A 17,463-nucleotide genomic window follows, 5' to 3' on the forward strand; every position below is an offset into this window, starting at 1 on the left:
TATGTTGTCAGATCAGAGAGGGTAAATAGAATGAAAAAACTATCAAAGTTTGTGAAGATTCTCCCATTGCTGACTTTAATGTCTCTTGTAGAAACAGCTTCCTTCAGCTAAACAAAGAACAAAAATGCTCGTGATTGGATAAGCCACAATTGATAATCTTCTATAGAAGCTGCCCTGGTTCAAAGATACAAAACTGCAGCCAGTTTTTTTTTTTCATACATGCATTGCCTCCAGTATAGTCATTTTTCAATTATTCAGTTTGGTCTGCTGAAATATTTTGCTGGGTCTGTAGTTGGATTCAGTCCAGCAGTTGAACAACCCAGACTTATTTAATTAATCTCTAAGACCTTCTAATATTTTGTCTTTTACTCAGTAATATTTCATCTTGGTTCAAGCAGAGGAAGCTCTCCTTGCTTTCAGTGTTTTGATTGATATACCCTTAGAATTCCTTTTTTTATGTGATTCATGTCTTTGTGTAATTGTGTTAACTGGCTCTAACACCTTGAACTGTGTTTCCTGTCCATAATCACATCATCTGTTTGTTTTGTTTTTTTCCATGTGACTTCTTCCAATTTCCTTTCAACCAATCATGTGCGTGCGTACGGTCTGCCTTTTGTCATGTGGCTTGCATGGTGCCACGGATGTCGTCCACTCTGATGAACAGAAGGTAAATGCTCTACTCTCGCTCTGCAGCTCTCACAAGTAGGATTAGTCAAGGCGGATCATTGAATTCGCCCCAGCCATGCCCTCCCCCTCCCCCAGTTCCTCACAGCCAAACTAAAACTCCTCAATCAACTTCAGAAAATTCATCCAGCCCCCAGTTTTTTTTGACACACTTCCCTTGAGCGACCACTGTCTTCTGACTGCTTTGAATATTATCTGAGGAGAATATGGGGGCTGAGATAAAAAGATTTAACGTTGTCTTTCCAACCATAAAAAACTACTTCAAAAGCTCTGGAGCTGAAAACAATTTCCCAGAGGCAGTGTTGGGTAGATGACCTAGGAACATCCGCTTTCCTTTTTACTGCTGCTATAAACATTTTGGCAGCCGGAGTGATGATACATATTGGTATCTATTCATTCTGCGCTGCTTTGCAGGCCTGCAGAATATATTTTTTGTTAATCGTTATTTAAATTTTGGTCTTTACACTACTGATATCTCACAAGGCTTCAACATGCAAATGGGCCCTCTAGCAAATCAATAATACAGTACATTCTGTTGTGGCTTGCCGTGTAAAGAAAAGGCCAGTATGTTTCAATATTTTGCAAGACACCTCATTTCAAACTTAGCTCATCTCAAGTATATAATGTCACATTTTACCCATATGTTGCAGTTCTCCTACTTTATGGCCTTGATTTACTAAAGGTTTACATGTATAACTTGATTAATAGCATGTGCAAATTAATAACTATTGGGACAAAATACTATGGACGATTTTGTCTGTCACATTAATAAAATATCACATCTAGTCTGTTTTGCACATCTGCCTTAATGAATATGCAATTTGAGGCATTTCTTCATATACAGGTGCATCTGAAAAAAATTGAATATTGCGGAAAAGTTCATTTTTTTCCGTAATTTAATTTAAAAAGTGGAACTTTCATATATTCTAGATTCATTACACATAAAGTGAAATATTTAAACCTTTTTTGTTTTAATCTTAATGAGTATGGCTTATAGCTCATGGAAATCAAAAATCCAGTATCTAAAAATATTAGAATAAAGTATTTATGATACAGAAATGTCAATCTTCTGAAAAGTATGTTAATTTATGCACTCAATACTCGGTCAGGGTTCCTTTTGCACAAATTACTGTATCAATGCAGCGTGGCTTGGAGGCAATCAGCCTGTGGCACTGCTGAGGTTTTATGGAAGCCCAGGTTACTTTGATAGCATCCTTCAGCTCGTCTGTATTGTTGGGTCTGGTGTCTCTCATTTTCCTTTTGACAATACACATGTCAATACAAATCAGGCGATTTGGCTGGCTAGTCAAGCACAGTAATACCATGGTCAGCAAACCAGTTACTAGTAGTTTTGGCTGGAAAAGGAAATCAGCATCTCCATAAAGCTTGTCAGCAGATGGAAGCATGAAGTGCTCTAAAATCTCCGGGTAGACGGCTGCATTGACTCTTGACTTGAGAAAACACAGTGGACCAACACCAGCAGATGACATGGCACCCCAAATCATCACTGACTGTGGAAACTTCACACTGGACTTCAAGAAACTTGGATTCTGTGCCTCTCCTCTCTTCCTCCAGACTCTGGGACCTTGATTTCCAAATGAAATGCAAAATTTACTTTCATCTTCTTGTGGTTGTACTGAACCAGACTGTGAGCTTAAAGGCTCAGGAAATTATAATTACTAATGATCTGATTAGAGCTTTTCTCAGGTCGACATTTCTGTATTATAAATTATTTATTCAAATATTTTGAGATACTGGATTTTTGATTTCCATGGGCTTTAAGCCATAATCATCAAGATTAGAACAAAAAAAAGGCTTGAAATATTTCACTTTATGTGTAATGAATCTAGAATATATGAAAGTTCAAATTTTTTATTAAATTGCAGAAAAAAATGTACTTGTATTATTCAAATTTTTTGTAACCTGTAACTGCTAAATACCCGCTGGTGCCAATACAAATTTTGCACCCACAGTGTGATTTACTAAACCTGAACGTCACTTCATGAATGATGAAATGTGCAAATAAAATATTTAACTATTAGAATTCATCAAAATAATGTAGAATATAACTTAAAGTGTCATGAAACACTGAACTACATTTTCTGAGATTTTAACAGAGGTGTCTGTATGGCACATCATAAAAGACAACCTTAGCATCTGTTAATTTTAATTGTAGGAGAAAACTGGTTAATTTTGAGCTTTTTTCCACTATTTTCGTCTTCTGGGTTTAAAATCTCCTCCTGTCACACGTCACTATACTATAGTACTTCGATGACGTGTCATTGTCTCATAATTATTCATGAGCCTGCGTATTCTTATCCTATGAGAAGATGCTGTCTCTTAATTATTCATGACAGCACGTGGTGCTTTCCTACAGATGTAGTAGATGAGAGAGGCATTCAAATGGGTCGCATGTGTTTGTTTCAGTGGTGTAAGAGTTTGAGTGTGTTTATTTGGGAGAGCTATGAGAATTGGAGAAAGGTGGACTTCAGACTTGCTCATGAAAGCAGTTTGTGTCTACACAATGATGCTGTACTAAGTTCCGAGGTCTTTTCCATCCCTTCAAATCAAGTATGTGTCTAATTATAACCATGACTGTTTTACTTGCCTTTTGAGCTAATTAAACCAATTAAAGCTCCGCAGGCCGTCGCTTGCAAAACTATGCAACGAGAGTCCGCATGGAAGGGAAGAGCTTCACCTTTTAATCGTGAAAAGCTTGTGCCTATTAGCTAACTACCATTCTGACACTCCTCCCATCCACGCTGCCTCCAGCTCGAGGAAAACAATATAAAAAAATATAAAAACTGTACATAAAATATATATAATATAATATCATATATATAATATTAAAGCTCTTTGGGCCATCGTGTACAAAACTATACAACGAGAGTCCATTTTGATGGGAAGAACCTTCGCCTTTTTATTCGTGAAAAGCTCGAGCCTATTAGCCAGCTACCATTCTGACATTTCTCCCAGCCACGGTGCCTCCGGTTTTGTTTTATGTTTTCCTCCATAATCACGCCAGGGGCTAATGGTTTAAATAGATAGGACAGAGGACCTGCACTGCTATCTATTGTGTCTCCATTTAGCCCTGGGGATTCACGAGGAGAGAAGTCCGCTGCCTCATCTGCAAACTTTGTCACTATCCATCTTTTTTTTGTGTGTTCTGAAGGCTCGCCCCCTCTTCCTCTCCTGCCTTTCCCTGCCACGCCCACACCCAATCCTTTCTTTGCACAGCCATCCACACCCATTTAAGCTGCATTTTTCAAAAACATTGCGAGGTAGACTTGAGCTGAAAGAGGGAAGTTTCATGACCCTTTAAGATCATGTTTTTGTTACAGTTGTCAAGAAATGCACTGGAATCGTTCTTGAAAAGTAGGAATTATCAAAATCAAAACAGTCAAAACTTTCTTAAATTATAACTGGTTTCAGTTTAGATATTCCTTTGCATCTATGATACCATCAGCATTTAAATAGATCATTTGAAAAGGTTTTCATTCACATGGACTTTATTAACATATTACATACGCTCGTCTAGATTTATTTTGTTAGGCTTGTACTGGCACATCTCACAACTTTAAGTTAGCATTATGGTTGAATATTAGTTTCAGATTTACTTTTCTGGCCATCTCTTAGAGGTTAGAACTTGCCAGCACTATAAATAAAAATCAGTCCCTCCAGGATTTTGCGATCGCAGAAATGAGGAGCTTCAATTTTTCAAACCACAGCAGATTTTCCGCAGATTTGGGCCAAGACGTATCATGTGACGTCATCACAGTGTGCATTCAACCAAAACCCTCTTCAATTCAACTGTGTCGAACATGAGTACAGCTAAAAGGTCTCATTTACCAACAAATATTACTGTGAAAGACCATGCAAAACAATTTTGTGCAATTGTAATTTCGCCAATTCAAGTATTTTTCTGCAAAAAAAAAGCCCAAAAAACTCCAGTTGCATCGAAAAATTTTGAAAAAAAGCCACAGCAAAATCAAGCATTTTTGGCTGCAACAATCACAAATATACTTCACGAAATTATGTACAGACTGAACAATAGCACATTCAAATACCTCATATGATTCCTGCCTATACTTTGGACGTGACATCATTCATGGAGTTTTTCTTTGTAAATCTCCTGCAGCATGTCTACTATCTGCATGAGTCATTTATTAGGTTGCACATGCATTAACACTAATTAACACTAGATATTTAATCTTATTAAATCAGGGCCTGTATACACAATTAGAGTTGAAAGACAAAGGTATTTCATTAAAGCGTAATTTAACATTAAATGTTTGGCTACAATGGTTCATTTACTGTACGTCCTAGCTATAGAATTAATTGTTCATTTCACCATTAATTTCGTTTGATGTTATTAGCTGTGATAAATGTTCATTATGAGCCTCCCAGCCTGTTTCTTCATTGGTTATTGTTTTTGCCCATACAGTAGTGTATGTCTTTAAATTTTAAGTAGAGAGAAATTACAAATGTGGCACAGATTGTGATTTGACTGTTATATATTTTGAGTGCATTAACCCACAAAATGAGCTTTAATGAAGGACCCAACAGTTACTGTACATTTGTGACACAGATGGGTAGGATTGTGATGTCTTTTTCGTCTCAAAGTCTTGAAAGAACAGCTAAGTCTTGTATAAACACATAATTAATTTTCAGAAGTCTTTCATTTGCACAGCGAAACCCCAAGTGTTAAATTAACAGCCACAGAATTTAACTAATGGATGCAGTGTTTATGTAAGTGTGACGGCGAGCATGCAGCCTACGCACACAAAAGCCGTTATGCTCCTTGCACGACTGCCACTCGGGTGCTGAACGGACAGCGCCGCTTCAGCAACTCGAGTGTTTTGGACAGCTTGGAAGCACATGGCTGCAAGGAGGGGCAGCAGAAACACACACGGCTGGCGGCCAATGAGTGGAGTGCCAGCTACTCACCATCCAGCAGACGTTGGGAGGATATAAAAGGGCAGCACAGAGAGGTGAGACACGTCTCTGTGCATATTTGTACTGACTCTTCTGTCCGTCTGCATTCCAGACGCTGATGGAGAAGACACCAGCGCCAAAGAAGACACCCTCTGGCCCTGCTGCACCCTTGGCCGTTACCCAGCGCCACACTCCCTCGGTCCCGCCTCAATCCAGCTAAACCCAGATCCATGCTCCCCATGCCGGAAAGACAGCACTCACTTCACCTTCACCCAAAGCCATCACGGCCGCACCATTCCACGTCCCTTACGTATTAAAAATGAAACATCACTCTTTTTGCACCTTATCTGCCTCCTGCGTGTCTTTGTTCATCCCACAGCAGCCTTGAGTAGCCAGTAGCCACAGTGGTGGAGAATGCTGGCATGAACACAGCACAAAACCCCAGTGCAGAACTGATGGCCATGGAACCCGCTCAGGTCATCGGCATGGGTCCTATGCTGTAGCATCTGCTAGACACCAACATCCAGCAGCGGCCGCTGGCCCAGAGTCTGAGGATCGCCACAAAGGAGCTCCTCCAACTAAAACAATCCCGAACCTCTGCCACCATCCCTCTCCCAGACCCCTGCCGAGAAGCCTAGCGCCTGCTCAGCAGTAAGGATGATGCCAAGGCCTTCCTGGAGACCTTCAAGCTTGTCGCCCTCCAAGAAGAGTAGGAAGAGCACACCCGGGCCGACATCCTTGCACCATTTCTCTCCAGGGAGTCGCAACTGGCCTATTACTCTCTCTCTCCAGCCATGGCCGCGGATTATGTGGCCCTTAAGGGCAAAATCCTAGTCCGCTGTGGCCTGCCCCCCACCAACGCAGCGGCTGAGTTCCACAAATGGTCCTACCACCCCGGAGTCGCCCTGCAGGCCCAGATGGACTCCGTGCTGTGCACCTCCATGGAACCGGAACCCTCCCTGTCTCCTGTGTCTGATCTGGTTGGTTCGACACACAACCTCCAAGGTAATGGACCGGTTCCTATGAGCTCTGCCGACCGAAGAGCATAAGGCCATTGGGATGTGAGCCGCCGCCTCCCCCCGAGAGTTGCTGGAGGCGCTGGAGTGTGCCTAGCCACCCTGGAGATCAGCCAGGGAGAATGAAGGGAGGTTCCCCCAGGGCCGCGCCGTGGTACACCACCCTGTAGAATGGATGTGGAGCACCAAAGAGAGAGGAGACAACTGGACAGCCACCCTAGCTATGGAACATCCCGGGACGAGTCCATGCCCACCGAGCCGGATCTGCCCATGATCCAGCGGCCCTTCAAACCCTGGATAACTGGGTGTGCGCTGCATGTGCTCAAGCCCCTGGATGCGCCCACCATCACCATCAGGGTGAATGGCAAGCCAGCCTCCGCCTTCCATGATTCTGAGAGCACTGTGATCCTGGCACGGCCCACCGTCCTAGGCTGAGCCCTCCAGGGGACCGGAACCCTGCCTGTCTCCTGTGTCCATTGGGATACCCAAGAAGTTCCCGCGGCTGAAGTCAGGGTCTCGGCCCCCGCCGAGGATTGGCCCTTCCTCGTCGAGCTTATCCCAGAGCTCCTTGTCCCACTGTTCCTCAGTCAAGACTGGCTATGGTTCCCCACAGCCACCCTCCAGCTGCTCCTCAGTTGAGACTGGCTGGGATTCCCCACAGCCACCTTCCCTCTGGCCACCAGGAGCCAACGTCATCGGAAGCCACCAGCTCCACAACTGTTGGTCCGGCGGACTGCTGGGTGTGGCCCGGGAGGCCTGGTAGGAGCAGCCTCCCCCCTTCCACTCCCTGGTGGAATATGTGCAAGACATGCAAGAATGGATTAACCAAGTGACATCGATTGTACGAGAGCATATGGAGGCCACCCAAAGAGACAAAAAAAGGGCCTACAACCGACCTGCACAGCCCAGGGAGTTCCAGCTGGGTGACCAGGTCCTCCTCTTGCTCCCAAATGCTTCCTGCAAGTTCCTAGCATGCTGGCAGGGCCTGTACACAGTCCTCGAGAAGGTGGGCCCAGTCAACTACCGACTGCAACCGCTTGGTAAGCGTGCAGACACCCAGTTATATCATGTCAATCTCCTAAAAAAAGTAGGTTGGACCTGCCCCCGTGGTGTCTGCCTCTGCCACACTCCCCACAGATTTCCACAAGCATATCTTGGTCCGCTGCAGCGAGGACCTCACTCCCACACAGTGCCAAGAGCTGACAGAGCTGGTGGACCAGTTTGCAGACATCTTTGCACCCTCCCCAGGACACCATGACATTAGGACCCCACCAGGAGTAGTGGTGACGCAGCAGCTCTATAGCGTTCCAGAGGTGCGCTGTCAGGCTATAGAGGAGGAGATCAGCCAGATGCTTCATGACGGCATCATTCGGGAGTCCGCCAGCCCCTGGTCCAGGCCCATTGTTGTAGTTCTGAAGCCCGACGGAAGTAGCCGGCTCTGTAATGACTTCCGGAAGCTGAACCAGGTCTCCGACTTTGAGCTACCCCCTCCCCTGAGTGGACAATCTGGTGGAGAGGCTGGGGAGAGCCTGGTTCATCGCCACCCTTGATCTGACCAAAGGATATTGGCAGGTGGCCTTGGCACCCAAGGCTATATCCAAGACCGCCAGTGGTCACTGGAAGTACTGGGTTCTCCCTTTTGGTCTCCATGGAGCTCCAGCAATGTTCCAGCGATTGATGGACATTGTCCTAAGACCACACCGGCCATCCGCAGCCGCATACCTGGATGATGTCGTCATCCACTCTTCCACCTGGTCGGACCATCTCTACCATCTGGGAGAAGTCTTGGGGATCCTCCAAAATGTGAGGCTGATGGCTAACCAAGGAAATGTCATCTGGAGCTGACCGAGGAACAATGCCTGGGATATCACATTGGCTGGGGCCTGCTAAAACCTCAGAAAAACAAGATGGAGGCAGTGAAGGAATACCTGCGGCCCACGTCGAAGAAACAGGTGCGTGCCTTTCTGGAATTGGCAGGGTACTACAGGAGATTTGTGCCTAACATCTCCCCTCTAGCCTCCCCTTCTCAGACCTCACAAAAAAGGACAACCGGAATGAGTGCAGTGGACCGGGGAAATAGAGTGGGCATGCCAAACCCTCTAGCAGGCCCTCACCAGCTCCCCCATCCTGTGGAACCCAGACTTCAAACGGCCCTTCACGGTCCACACAGATGCCTCCAAGACAGGGCTAGGAGCCATACTGTCTCAGACCTTTGATGGGGAAGAGCACCCGGTCCTATAGTGAGCCGAAAGCTGAAACCTGCTGAGACGAAGTATGCAGCCATGGAGAGAGAAGCCCTGGCGTTAAAATGAGCCATAGAAGAGCTACAATATTATCTGGCAGGTCTGCATTTCACCCTTGTGACCAACCACACTCCTTTCAACGGATGGCCAGCGCAAAGGACACCAATGCCAGATTAACCAGGTGGTTTTTGTCATTGCAGAACTTCTCTTTTCAGGTGCAGCACCAAGCAGGGGCCCACCATGGGAACACGGATGGCCTCTCCCACCAATACACCTTACGGGCCCAGCTTCCACTGGCAGTAGGCTCCGAGCTGGGGGGTGGGGACGGTACTGTGACGGCGAGCACCCTGGGCACACAAAAACCTACCGACGTGCTCCTCTCACGAATGCCGCTTCGGTTTCTGAACGGACAGCGCTGCTTCAGCACCTAGAGTGTTTTGGACAGTTTAGATGCACATGGCTGTAAGGCGAGGCGGCAGAAACACACATGGCTGGTGGCCAATGACTGGAGCAGCACCATCCAGCAGACATCGGGAGGATATAAAAGGGCTACGGAAGCACAGAGAAGTGAGGCACTCCCTGGCCTAGCTGCACCCTCAACCACTACCCACTGCCAACGCCACTCTCCGTAGTTCCCGCGGGTACACACCGGGAAGACAGCGCCTCTCTTCACTTACACCCAAAGCCATCATGCTCACACCATTCCCCTTTCCTCAGGTATTAAAAATAAAACATCACTCTTTTTGCACCTAATCTGCCTCCTGCATGTCTTTGTTCATCACGCTGCAGCCTTGAGTAGCCACAGTAAGTCCAGCTGGAGACGTATAAATAGTGCAGGCATTCATTCACACTGCGAGTGATAATGCTGTAATAATTAATTTTGCACTACATGTATTTGCTCAACACCAGGGATTCTCTGGTAAACAGGAAATTCTTCCAAAGGTACATAAGGCATCAGAAAAGCTTCACCTGGAGCAGAATGATTTAACTGTGCTAAGTGAGATGTTCTGTTCTGTTTTTTTGTTTGGGGTTTTTTTTTTTTTTTTTTTTTTTTTACAAGTGTAGCTAATGACTGTGCTAATGTGACTTAAAGGCCTTCATTTTTCAATGCTGTCTGTTCACGCATAGTCTTTACACATGAAGCCCCCGCTAATGTTGTTGAATGTCATTTTATAATGTCCAACCAATGTAGGGAATCAAATTAGCATCCATGGCTCATTAATCTATAATGGATTATGAATGATGGTCCGTGAAGGAGAGGTTACGCTGCTTTTTCACCATTACACACAACGCAACATTTCTCCTTGACATCTACAGGAGTCTAGCTGAAACAAGTGGTTACGTGGAAGTCTTTTTTCAGTGCTTACTTTTAACTGGTCAATATATTTAGCTTAAAATAATTACACATTTGTACTTGTATATTCTATTTCTTTGTATTCACTTGTTCTTTACAGGATGTATAATACAGTGTATGTGGTGGTTTGGGAAAACCTGTTGTATGTTGGTATTAATGAATTCTCACAAACAGCAAAAAAAAAAAAAAATTGGGCTTGAGCAGAATGTAGTGAAACAGACATTAACCTAATCTATTCAGTTTGTAATCACATACTGTCTGTCAACATATCTGAGTCAGAACGTAATCTTTAAATGCAATTTTTCACTTTTGGGTGTAACCAGAATTGGTTTACTTGTCCTTGAGATACATGCAAAAGAGAAGCAAATTTAACTTCAAGAAAGTTTTGATTTTACTGACCTATATACAGTGGGCTTCAAAAGTCTGAGAACACATTGGAAATCTGGGATTTTCTTTTTTAATTTAAAATAGGAAATAAACCAGCGGTTTTAGAATTCTGAAATATTTAAAATAAAGAAAGTAATGGTTCAATATTTTTTATATTTAATATTCAAGTTCCTGCACTATTTCTAGGACCCCATTTAAATGTAAGCAAATGTGTGATATTGACCATGTTAACTACTTTGTACAAAAGGTCAGGTTTTTCTCATGATTAATCTCTTCTATTGAAGCATGTGTTCACATGACACTTCAATTGATTTTATCTAAAATGGATCGTAAAGTTTTGCACAATCTTGTAGAGTCATGAAAGGGTTGAGTGCACACTGTCCTTAAAGCGAAAAGGGGGCATACCAAATACTAAGAAACTAATATTTAAATCATCTAAATATTTCAAAGATTCTACTTTTCACTCAAGTTGTAGTCAGTAATATAATTTGTAATGAAAATTGCTGTATTAAGACTTCTGGGCCCCACTGTATATAATAGAAAATGTAAAAAAAAATCCTTGTGTGAAGGGTTATCCCCAGGCTGCCACATATAAACTAAAGTTCTCTGGATGCTTGTAAATAGTAATCAATTTATTATTTGTATTTCTTACAGCAGTGCTCTCAGCCAAGTGCACTTTATAGCTTAGCTTGTATTGAGCACAATAAAAGTTAATACACTGAAGTACACATTAGTGATTCAGAAATAAAAGTCATCTCCAAATAATCAACAGAAACATAAAGCTTAGAAAATAATATCAATGTCAATCATTTAGTACACTACTTTTTTCTGAAATACACAATAACGTACATAAAAGAGCAATTACAAAAATAAGGTCTTCTCACATATGGAAAGACTCAAGACAGAAATATGTATGCTCCTTGAAAAACCTGGTAGTGTGTGTGCTCACTACTATTATTGGTGTGTGTTTCCAGGGGAGCCCAGTCCCCCTAAACTGGAGGGAGCCATACAGTCAAAAGGCAATGTACTTAAAGTCAAGTGGATCAAGCAGGATGACGGAGGCTCGCCCATCACACACTACCTCATCCGGTACAAAGCTGTAAGTATTCAGTTAAGAATATGATGCTTATCGGATAGACTGAGCTGAGAAGCTAGTGAGAGACTGCACGGAACCCATTTTTCTAAATATACATTTTAAATGTAGAGGTGTAAAATGGATTAGATTACTTTTACGTTTTGCTAGTTGGACAGTCAGAACATTGTTGCCACAAATCTCCAATTAATTCTTTACCCAGTTAAAGCTTAATAATACAATGATCACAAAATGTTACATGTGCAGAGTGCACAAAGTAATGACCTATGATGCTGATAAAGGCTGTCCCAAATGTTGATTATTTTCCAATAACAGTGCATCCTGAATTTTTGTCCTATACCACAGCAATTTGCCAGTGATTCCAATTTTTACTAATAGAAGGCCGACACCTCATACTTTTTTTTTTATATGTTTGTAGCTATGTTTAATGTTGTTGAACATCCACTTAACAATTTAGTTCCCTCGACATTCACTCAACAGTTTCTCCATTTTTCTTTCTCTCGAAATTAGTGAAACAACAATTGCAGGTTGTCATAGTACTGAGAAACCACAAAGTCCTCTGTCTTGAAAACGTTCCCCATGTCAGAAAACTTTGTTACAGCTTGACTCTTTTCAAAAATGCTAAATGAACATCTCATCACAGAAAACTTATCTAACACATATTAACAATTAAATGCATTTTTAAATCTGTTTATGTAGAGCATCCTCCATACATCCCCCTGTGTAACTTGTTAATATAGAAAGGCTGGTGTCTAGAAACCTTAATAATTAAGGTTACATTAAGGATTCTAATATAAACCTTGTAGTTGAAACTACCGTCCAAACTGTGCTGTTATAGAAAATTAATCAAAACTTCTGACCAATCAGAATTTTCAGCATTGCATAAAAATTTATGAAAGTTTAGATATTAACGAAAATCTGATATGCACTAATATATACAATTGAGGTCATAAGTTCACCATTCACCTTGCAGGATATTCAAAATGTTAATAAATTAAAAAGGGGTGTGGGGGGTCATAACAATTGCATTTTGTTGTTTATTTAGTATTGCCCTGAATAAGCTATGTCACATAACAGATGTTAACATATAGTCCACAAGACACAGTAAAAACTGAATTTACCCAAATGAACCAGTTCAAAAGTTTACATATTCTTGATTCTTAAATTGTTGGAAAAGGGTCAAATGCTGGAAAAGCAAAGAATGTGCAGGACCTGGAGGATTTTTCTGAAGAAACAAGGAACTTATGAACAACTATCACAAAACATAAAAACATTTGTTGATCATCCAGGTGAGACTATACAGTAATAACAATCAATAGTATATAAACTTTTGAACTGGTTAGTTCATTCAACATAGATTTAGTTATTGTGCCTTGTGGACTATATGTAGATATCTGTTATTTGAAATAGCTTATTCAAGGCAGAGTTAAATTAAAAAAAAAATGCAATTTTTATTATCCTTTAAAAAAAATTTTTTTTTTACCATTTGCAAGGCATATGTAAATTTATGTCCTCAACTGTATAATATTAACATGCCAAGTTTCAAGCAAACAGCTTTGATGTGGTTCAAGCCAATGTTAGGAAATTATCTGAAAGACCTTTGGGTCTGTAAGTTCCCTCACTGATTGTGCTTAATATAGAGAGAGGACTTGGCCTGGAAAGACGAGGTCCGTGTCCCGAGCACAAGTGGACACATCCTCCTAAGCGGCCTGGACTGGAACACTGAGTATGACGTGACGGTGGTGGCCGAGAACCAGCAGGGCAAGTCACAACCTGGCTTGTTGAACTTTCGCACGTCCTCTGAGCCCTCCACCACTCCAGGTGAGTTCCTCCACCTCTTGCACCCCAATTCCTCCCCTACATCCATCAGTCCATCCATCCCTTGCTCTGACGCATACTGACGCACAACATTAACAGCTGACTCAGAACGGTTATAGCACCAAGTATGAATGCAGTGAGAAATCGCCTTTTTTTCCTCACTCACCCTTTGGCCACTTACACTATGATGCATGCTGAGTCATGGCAAGCAACTGTTCATCTGTTAGTTCGGTGTTTAGACATTACTTATACTTTTAATAAAGCAGTGAACGTCTGCAGAGAGAATATATTCTAAGGAGAGAAAATAATATTTTCTCTATCTTTTGAGAGTTCTTCAAACTCAAGAGGGGAATCAAGCTATTGTAGGAGTCTCACAGTGGTGTCCTTACATTACTGACCTTGCTCATGATGTCCAGAAGATCTGGCACTATTATAGCTGTCTGAGTCACTGTCCCTGTTGCACCATTTGGCCACTCTTTCATTTCTCACCAGCCACATTAGGGAAGTAGATCAATGAATCCCTGCCCCGCTTTGAGAGAAGGTCATTACTGACAGTCATTTTTGTGTCAAATCTGAGCTTCAAAGCACCATAAAGTGAGTAGTGTTCAGTGAGTTCAGCCTGGTCAGATGAGCAGAGGTCACAGTTGGACTCGCTTGACTCATTTCAACCTAATGAGCATCTGGTGCAGCATAGTCCTGAGAGCTTTTCTTATTAACACTCTAGGATAGCTCTGTAGATATAGGAAACTTGGATTCACGCATTTTGTGGCCCGGCAGGAAGAAAGTGGATGGGATCCAAAGCCTGTTTGTTTCGTTCTTACACCCCTCATGATTTTGCTGCTGCTTCTTGAACAGCATGCCAATAAGGGATTCTCACAGCCAAATATCTGTAGGTACCTCCACAGGGGTGTCTATGGAAATGAGATTTCTGAAGCTTAACTGAAACTGTTGTCTGGTCCCATTGGTAGTATATTTCTTGGAAGGTTTGTCATTAAAAGAAGTTTAGAATAAGATTGAGAGTGCTTATGTAACGTATTAAGACATTTTCATTTAACACCAGATCACACTATTTACTATTATCCTCCTGCGCTACTGTACCGTATATGTGTGTGGCAGCCTGGGAAAACCCTTAACATCATGAGCATTATTTTATACTATATTAAAGTTAAGAATACTATAGATTTTCCTGAACAGATGCGTTTCCTTCTAACATTTCTCTCTCACAGTTCTTTAAATTCTAGTTATCCCAAAAGTGAAAAGGGAGAAAAGAACATATCAGACTAGAGTAGATTAAAGTAGATTAGATTTTTCCCCTTGCTGCTGAAACCTCTGACTTGCTAATAAGAGATTTAAAGCTATATCTGTACAGCTGCATGCATATATATATATATATATATATATATATATATATATATATATATATATATATATATATATATAATTTAACACGTAATACATAAAATATTAAAATAATAAATATGACCATGAGATGTCATATATCATGTTTTTCTTTTTACTCACCTTTATTCACAGACTTCAACTGTTTTTGCATCCACATTTGTTAAATTGGTTTCTTATTTACCTAATGTAATCTTCACAGAAAACGCATGTTTAGAATATTTTTAAAATGTCCATGTCATTATGGTGAAATACACTATATGGCCAAAAGTCTGTGGACACCTGACCATCACACCCATTTGTGATTCTTCCTCAAATTGTTGCCACAAAGGTGGAAGCACACACTTGTATAGGATGTCTTTGTATGCTGTAGCATTACAATTCCCCTTCACTGGAACTAATAGGCCCAAACATGTTCCAGCATGACAATGCCCCTATGCACAAAGTGAGTTCCATGAAGACATGGTTTGCCAAGTTTGGATTGAAAGAACTTGAGTGGCCTGCACAGAGCCCTGACCTCAACCCAACTGAACACCTTTTGAATTAACTGAAACACCGACTGCACCCCAGGCCTCCTCACCCAACATAAGTGCCCGATTTCACTAATGCTCTTGTGGCTGTATGAACACAAATCCCCACAGCCATGCTCCAAAATCTAGTCGAAAGCCTTCCCAGAAGAGTGGAAGTTATTATAACAGTAAATCTGGAATAGGATGTTCAAAAGTACATGAGTGTTATGGTTAGGTATCCATAAATACTGTATGTAAAAGGAAGAAAAACACAAGGTTACATATGTAATCATGTTCCATGAACTCCATAGAGAATGGCAGCCATTACTGATGCCATTTTATAGTGTCATATGAAAAGTCACCATGTAACTTTATGTTAAAGGTCTCGAGATGTGCAACACAAGAAGGTATCCAGTCCACTGGCAGATATGAGGGGTGAAGTAGAAACCAATTTGGCCTAAACCTGATTTTGGCCAATTTTAGCTGTTTTTATTTAGAATTTAGCCATAGCAACATTCAGTGGTTTTTTTCCAGACCACCAAACTTAAATACTTAAAGCAAAGGCTTCGCAACCACATTATCATGAACCTCTAGCCATTTCATATATTTCTGTTACTTACCTTATTTTAACTAGCAATCCTGGTCTATATTAACTGGTTACAGATTATCTCTAAAAAGTGACCATAGCCTGAGCACCTTATTATATTTTTAATGCATTATTACCTATATACTGTACATTTCATACATGAACCAATAATTCAGTCCAGTAATAAGAGGCACAAAGGGGCAAATAAAAAGCTGAGTCTTCATTTCTGCCTGTAGTGTAAGCCCTGTTTCACACAGGAAGCAGAAGAGAACAAACACACATTGGATTTATTCAAATCAAATATAATATATCACATTGTATTAAACAAAAAAACAAACCCATCCCCACAGACCCTGATAACCTATTGAAGACTTGGGTTTAAAACATAGAAATGTTATGAACATAATATTGATATGAATTCCATAAAACAGCATGTCTATTAAACATCTTTGATTTTATATATTACAGATTACTATTAATATGAATAATGATGCAAATAATTAATTCAAGATGAAAATGTAATTCAGAAATGCTATTGGCTTTAAACTATTGCAATCGTTTAATTGAACAAATATGAATAATTTTACACATTTTCAATTATAAAATAGGTGATGGGTGTGTATTGTGTGTCCTGGGTGAAACATGCAGTAACATGCATTACATTGTCATTTTTTAATTTAAAATCACAAATTAATATTTAGGTAAATTTAATCTTAAATCCATGTAATTATTCTGCTTCTGAGTTCTGTTTTATGAGCAACACTTCATTTAGAACTTTGGTGGAACAGGGCCCAGGTGCCGCAGTCATCCGTCATGTCCAGCCCTCTGCTTCCTCTCTAGAGCTTTATTCGTCACTTGCAGGCCTGGTTGAGTTCAGCACTGCTGAGTTCAGTGTTTTTTTTCCCCTTCTAATCCAGATTTAGCTTATAAAGGTCTTGATTCTCATATTTTCTGCCTTTGCCATTTGCCTTTCTCCCTTTTTTTGTGTTATGCCTAGTCTTGCATAGTGTGTTTTTTCTGTACTCACCCAGAATCAGGTCAGATTGGTTTTATGAAGGACTTGAATTTATTCTTTGTTTTGCTTTGTTTTTACATTTTTCCTCTTTCCTTTTCCTCACTTTTTCTCTTACCCTGCTTCACTGGGCGTTTAGGCTTTGTGATTTCCATTTTCTTTAAGATATAATTAGTTTTATGAATGATTTTGCCTGTTTTTTAGATGATGATTTGAATAACTTATTCAAAATCTAGGTCTGTACGTGATGAACACTGCTCTAAAGCAATGCAGCCTGATATCAGAGCATTAACCACTTTATTCACCACCCTCCCATGCATCAGCTTTAAACTTGGATGCTTTTTTTTCATCCTGCTTTCCTCCCAAACATCAGTTCAAATTTTGGTTAATTCCCAAGCTTTATTTCTGTGGTTTTGACTGTTATTTCT

At 41.1% G+C, this 17,463-nt stretch overlaps 1 protein-coding gene across 4 annotated transcripts in view; it reads left to right on the forward strand.

The window, feature by feature from the left end:
* The window catches only part of ncam1b (neural cell adhesion molecule 1b), a 112,657-nt gene that overhangs the window by 83,763 nt on the left and 11,431 nt on the right, over window positions 1–17,463 (forward strand). For all 4 annotated transcript variants that reach the window (XM_017490150.3, XM_017490152.3, XM_017490154.3 and 1 more), the window contains 2 exons: window positions 11,594–11,718; window positions 13,353–13,533. In XM_017490150.3, the coding sequence (XP_017345639.1) occupies window positions 11,594–11,718; window positions 13,353–13,533 (306 nt within the window). The remainder of the gene's footprint in view (window positions 1–11,593; window positions 11,719–13,352; window positions 13,534–17,463) is intronic.

This window comes from Ictalurus punctatus, chromosome 17 (assembly GCF_001660625.3).
Source record: "Ictalurus punctatus breed USDA103 chromosome 17, Coco_2.0, whole genome shotgun sequence".
Taxonomy (NCBI): domain Eukaryota; kingdom Metazoa; phylum Chordata; class Actinopteri; order Siluriformes; family Ictaluridae; genus Ictalurus; species Ictalurus punctatus.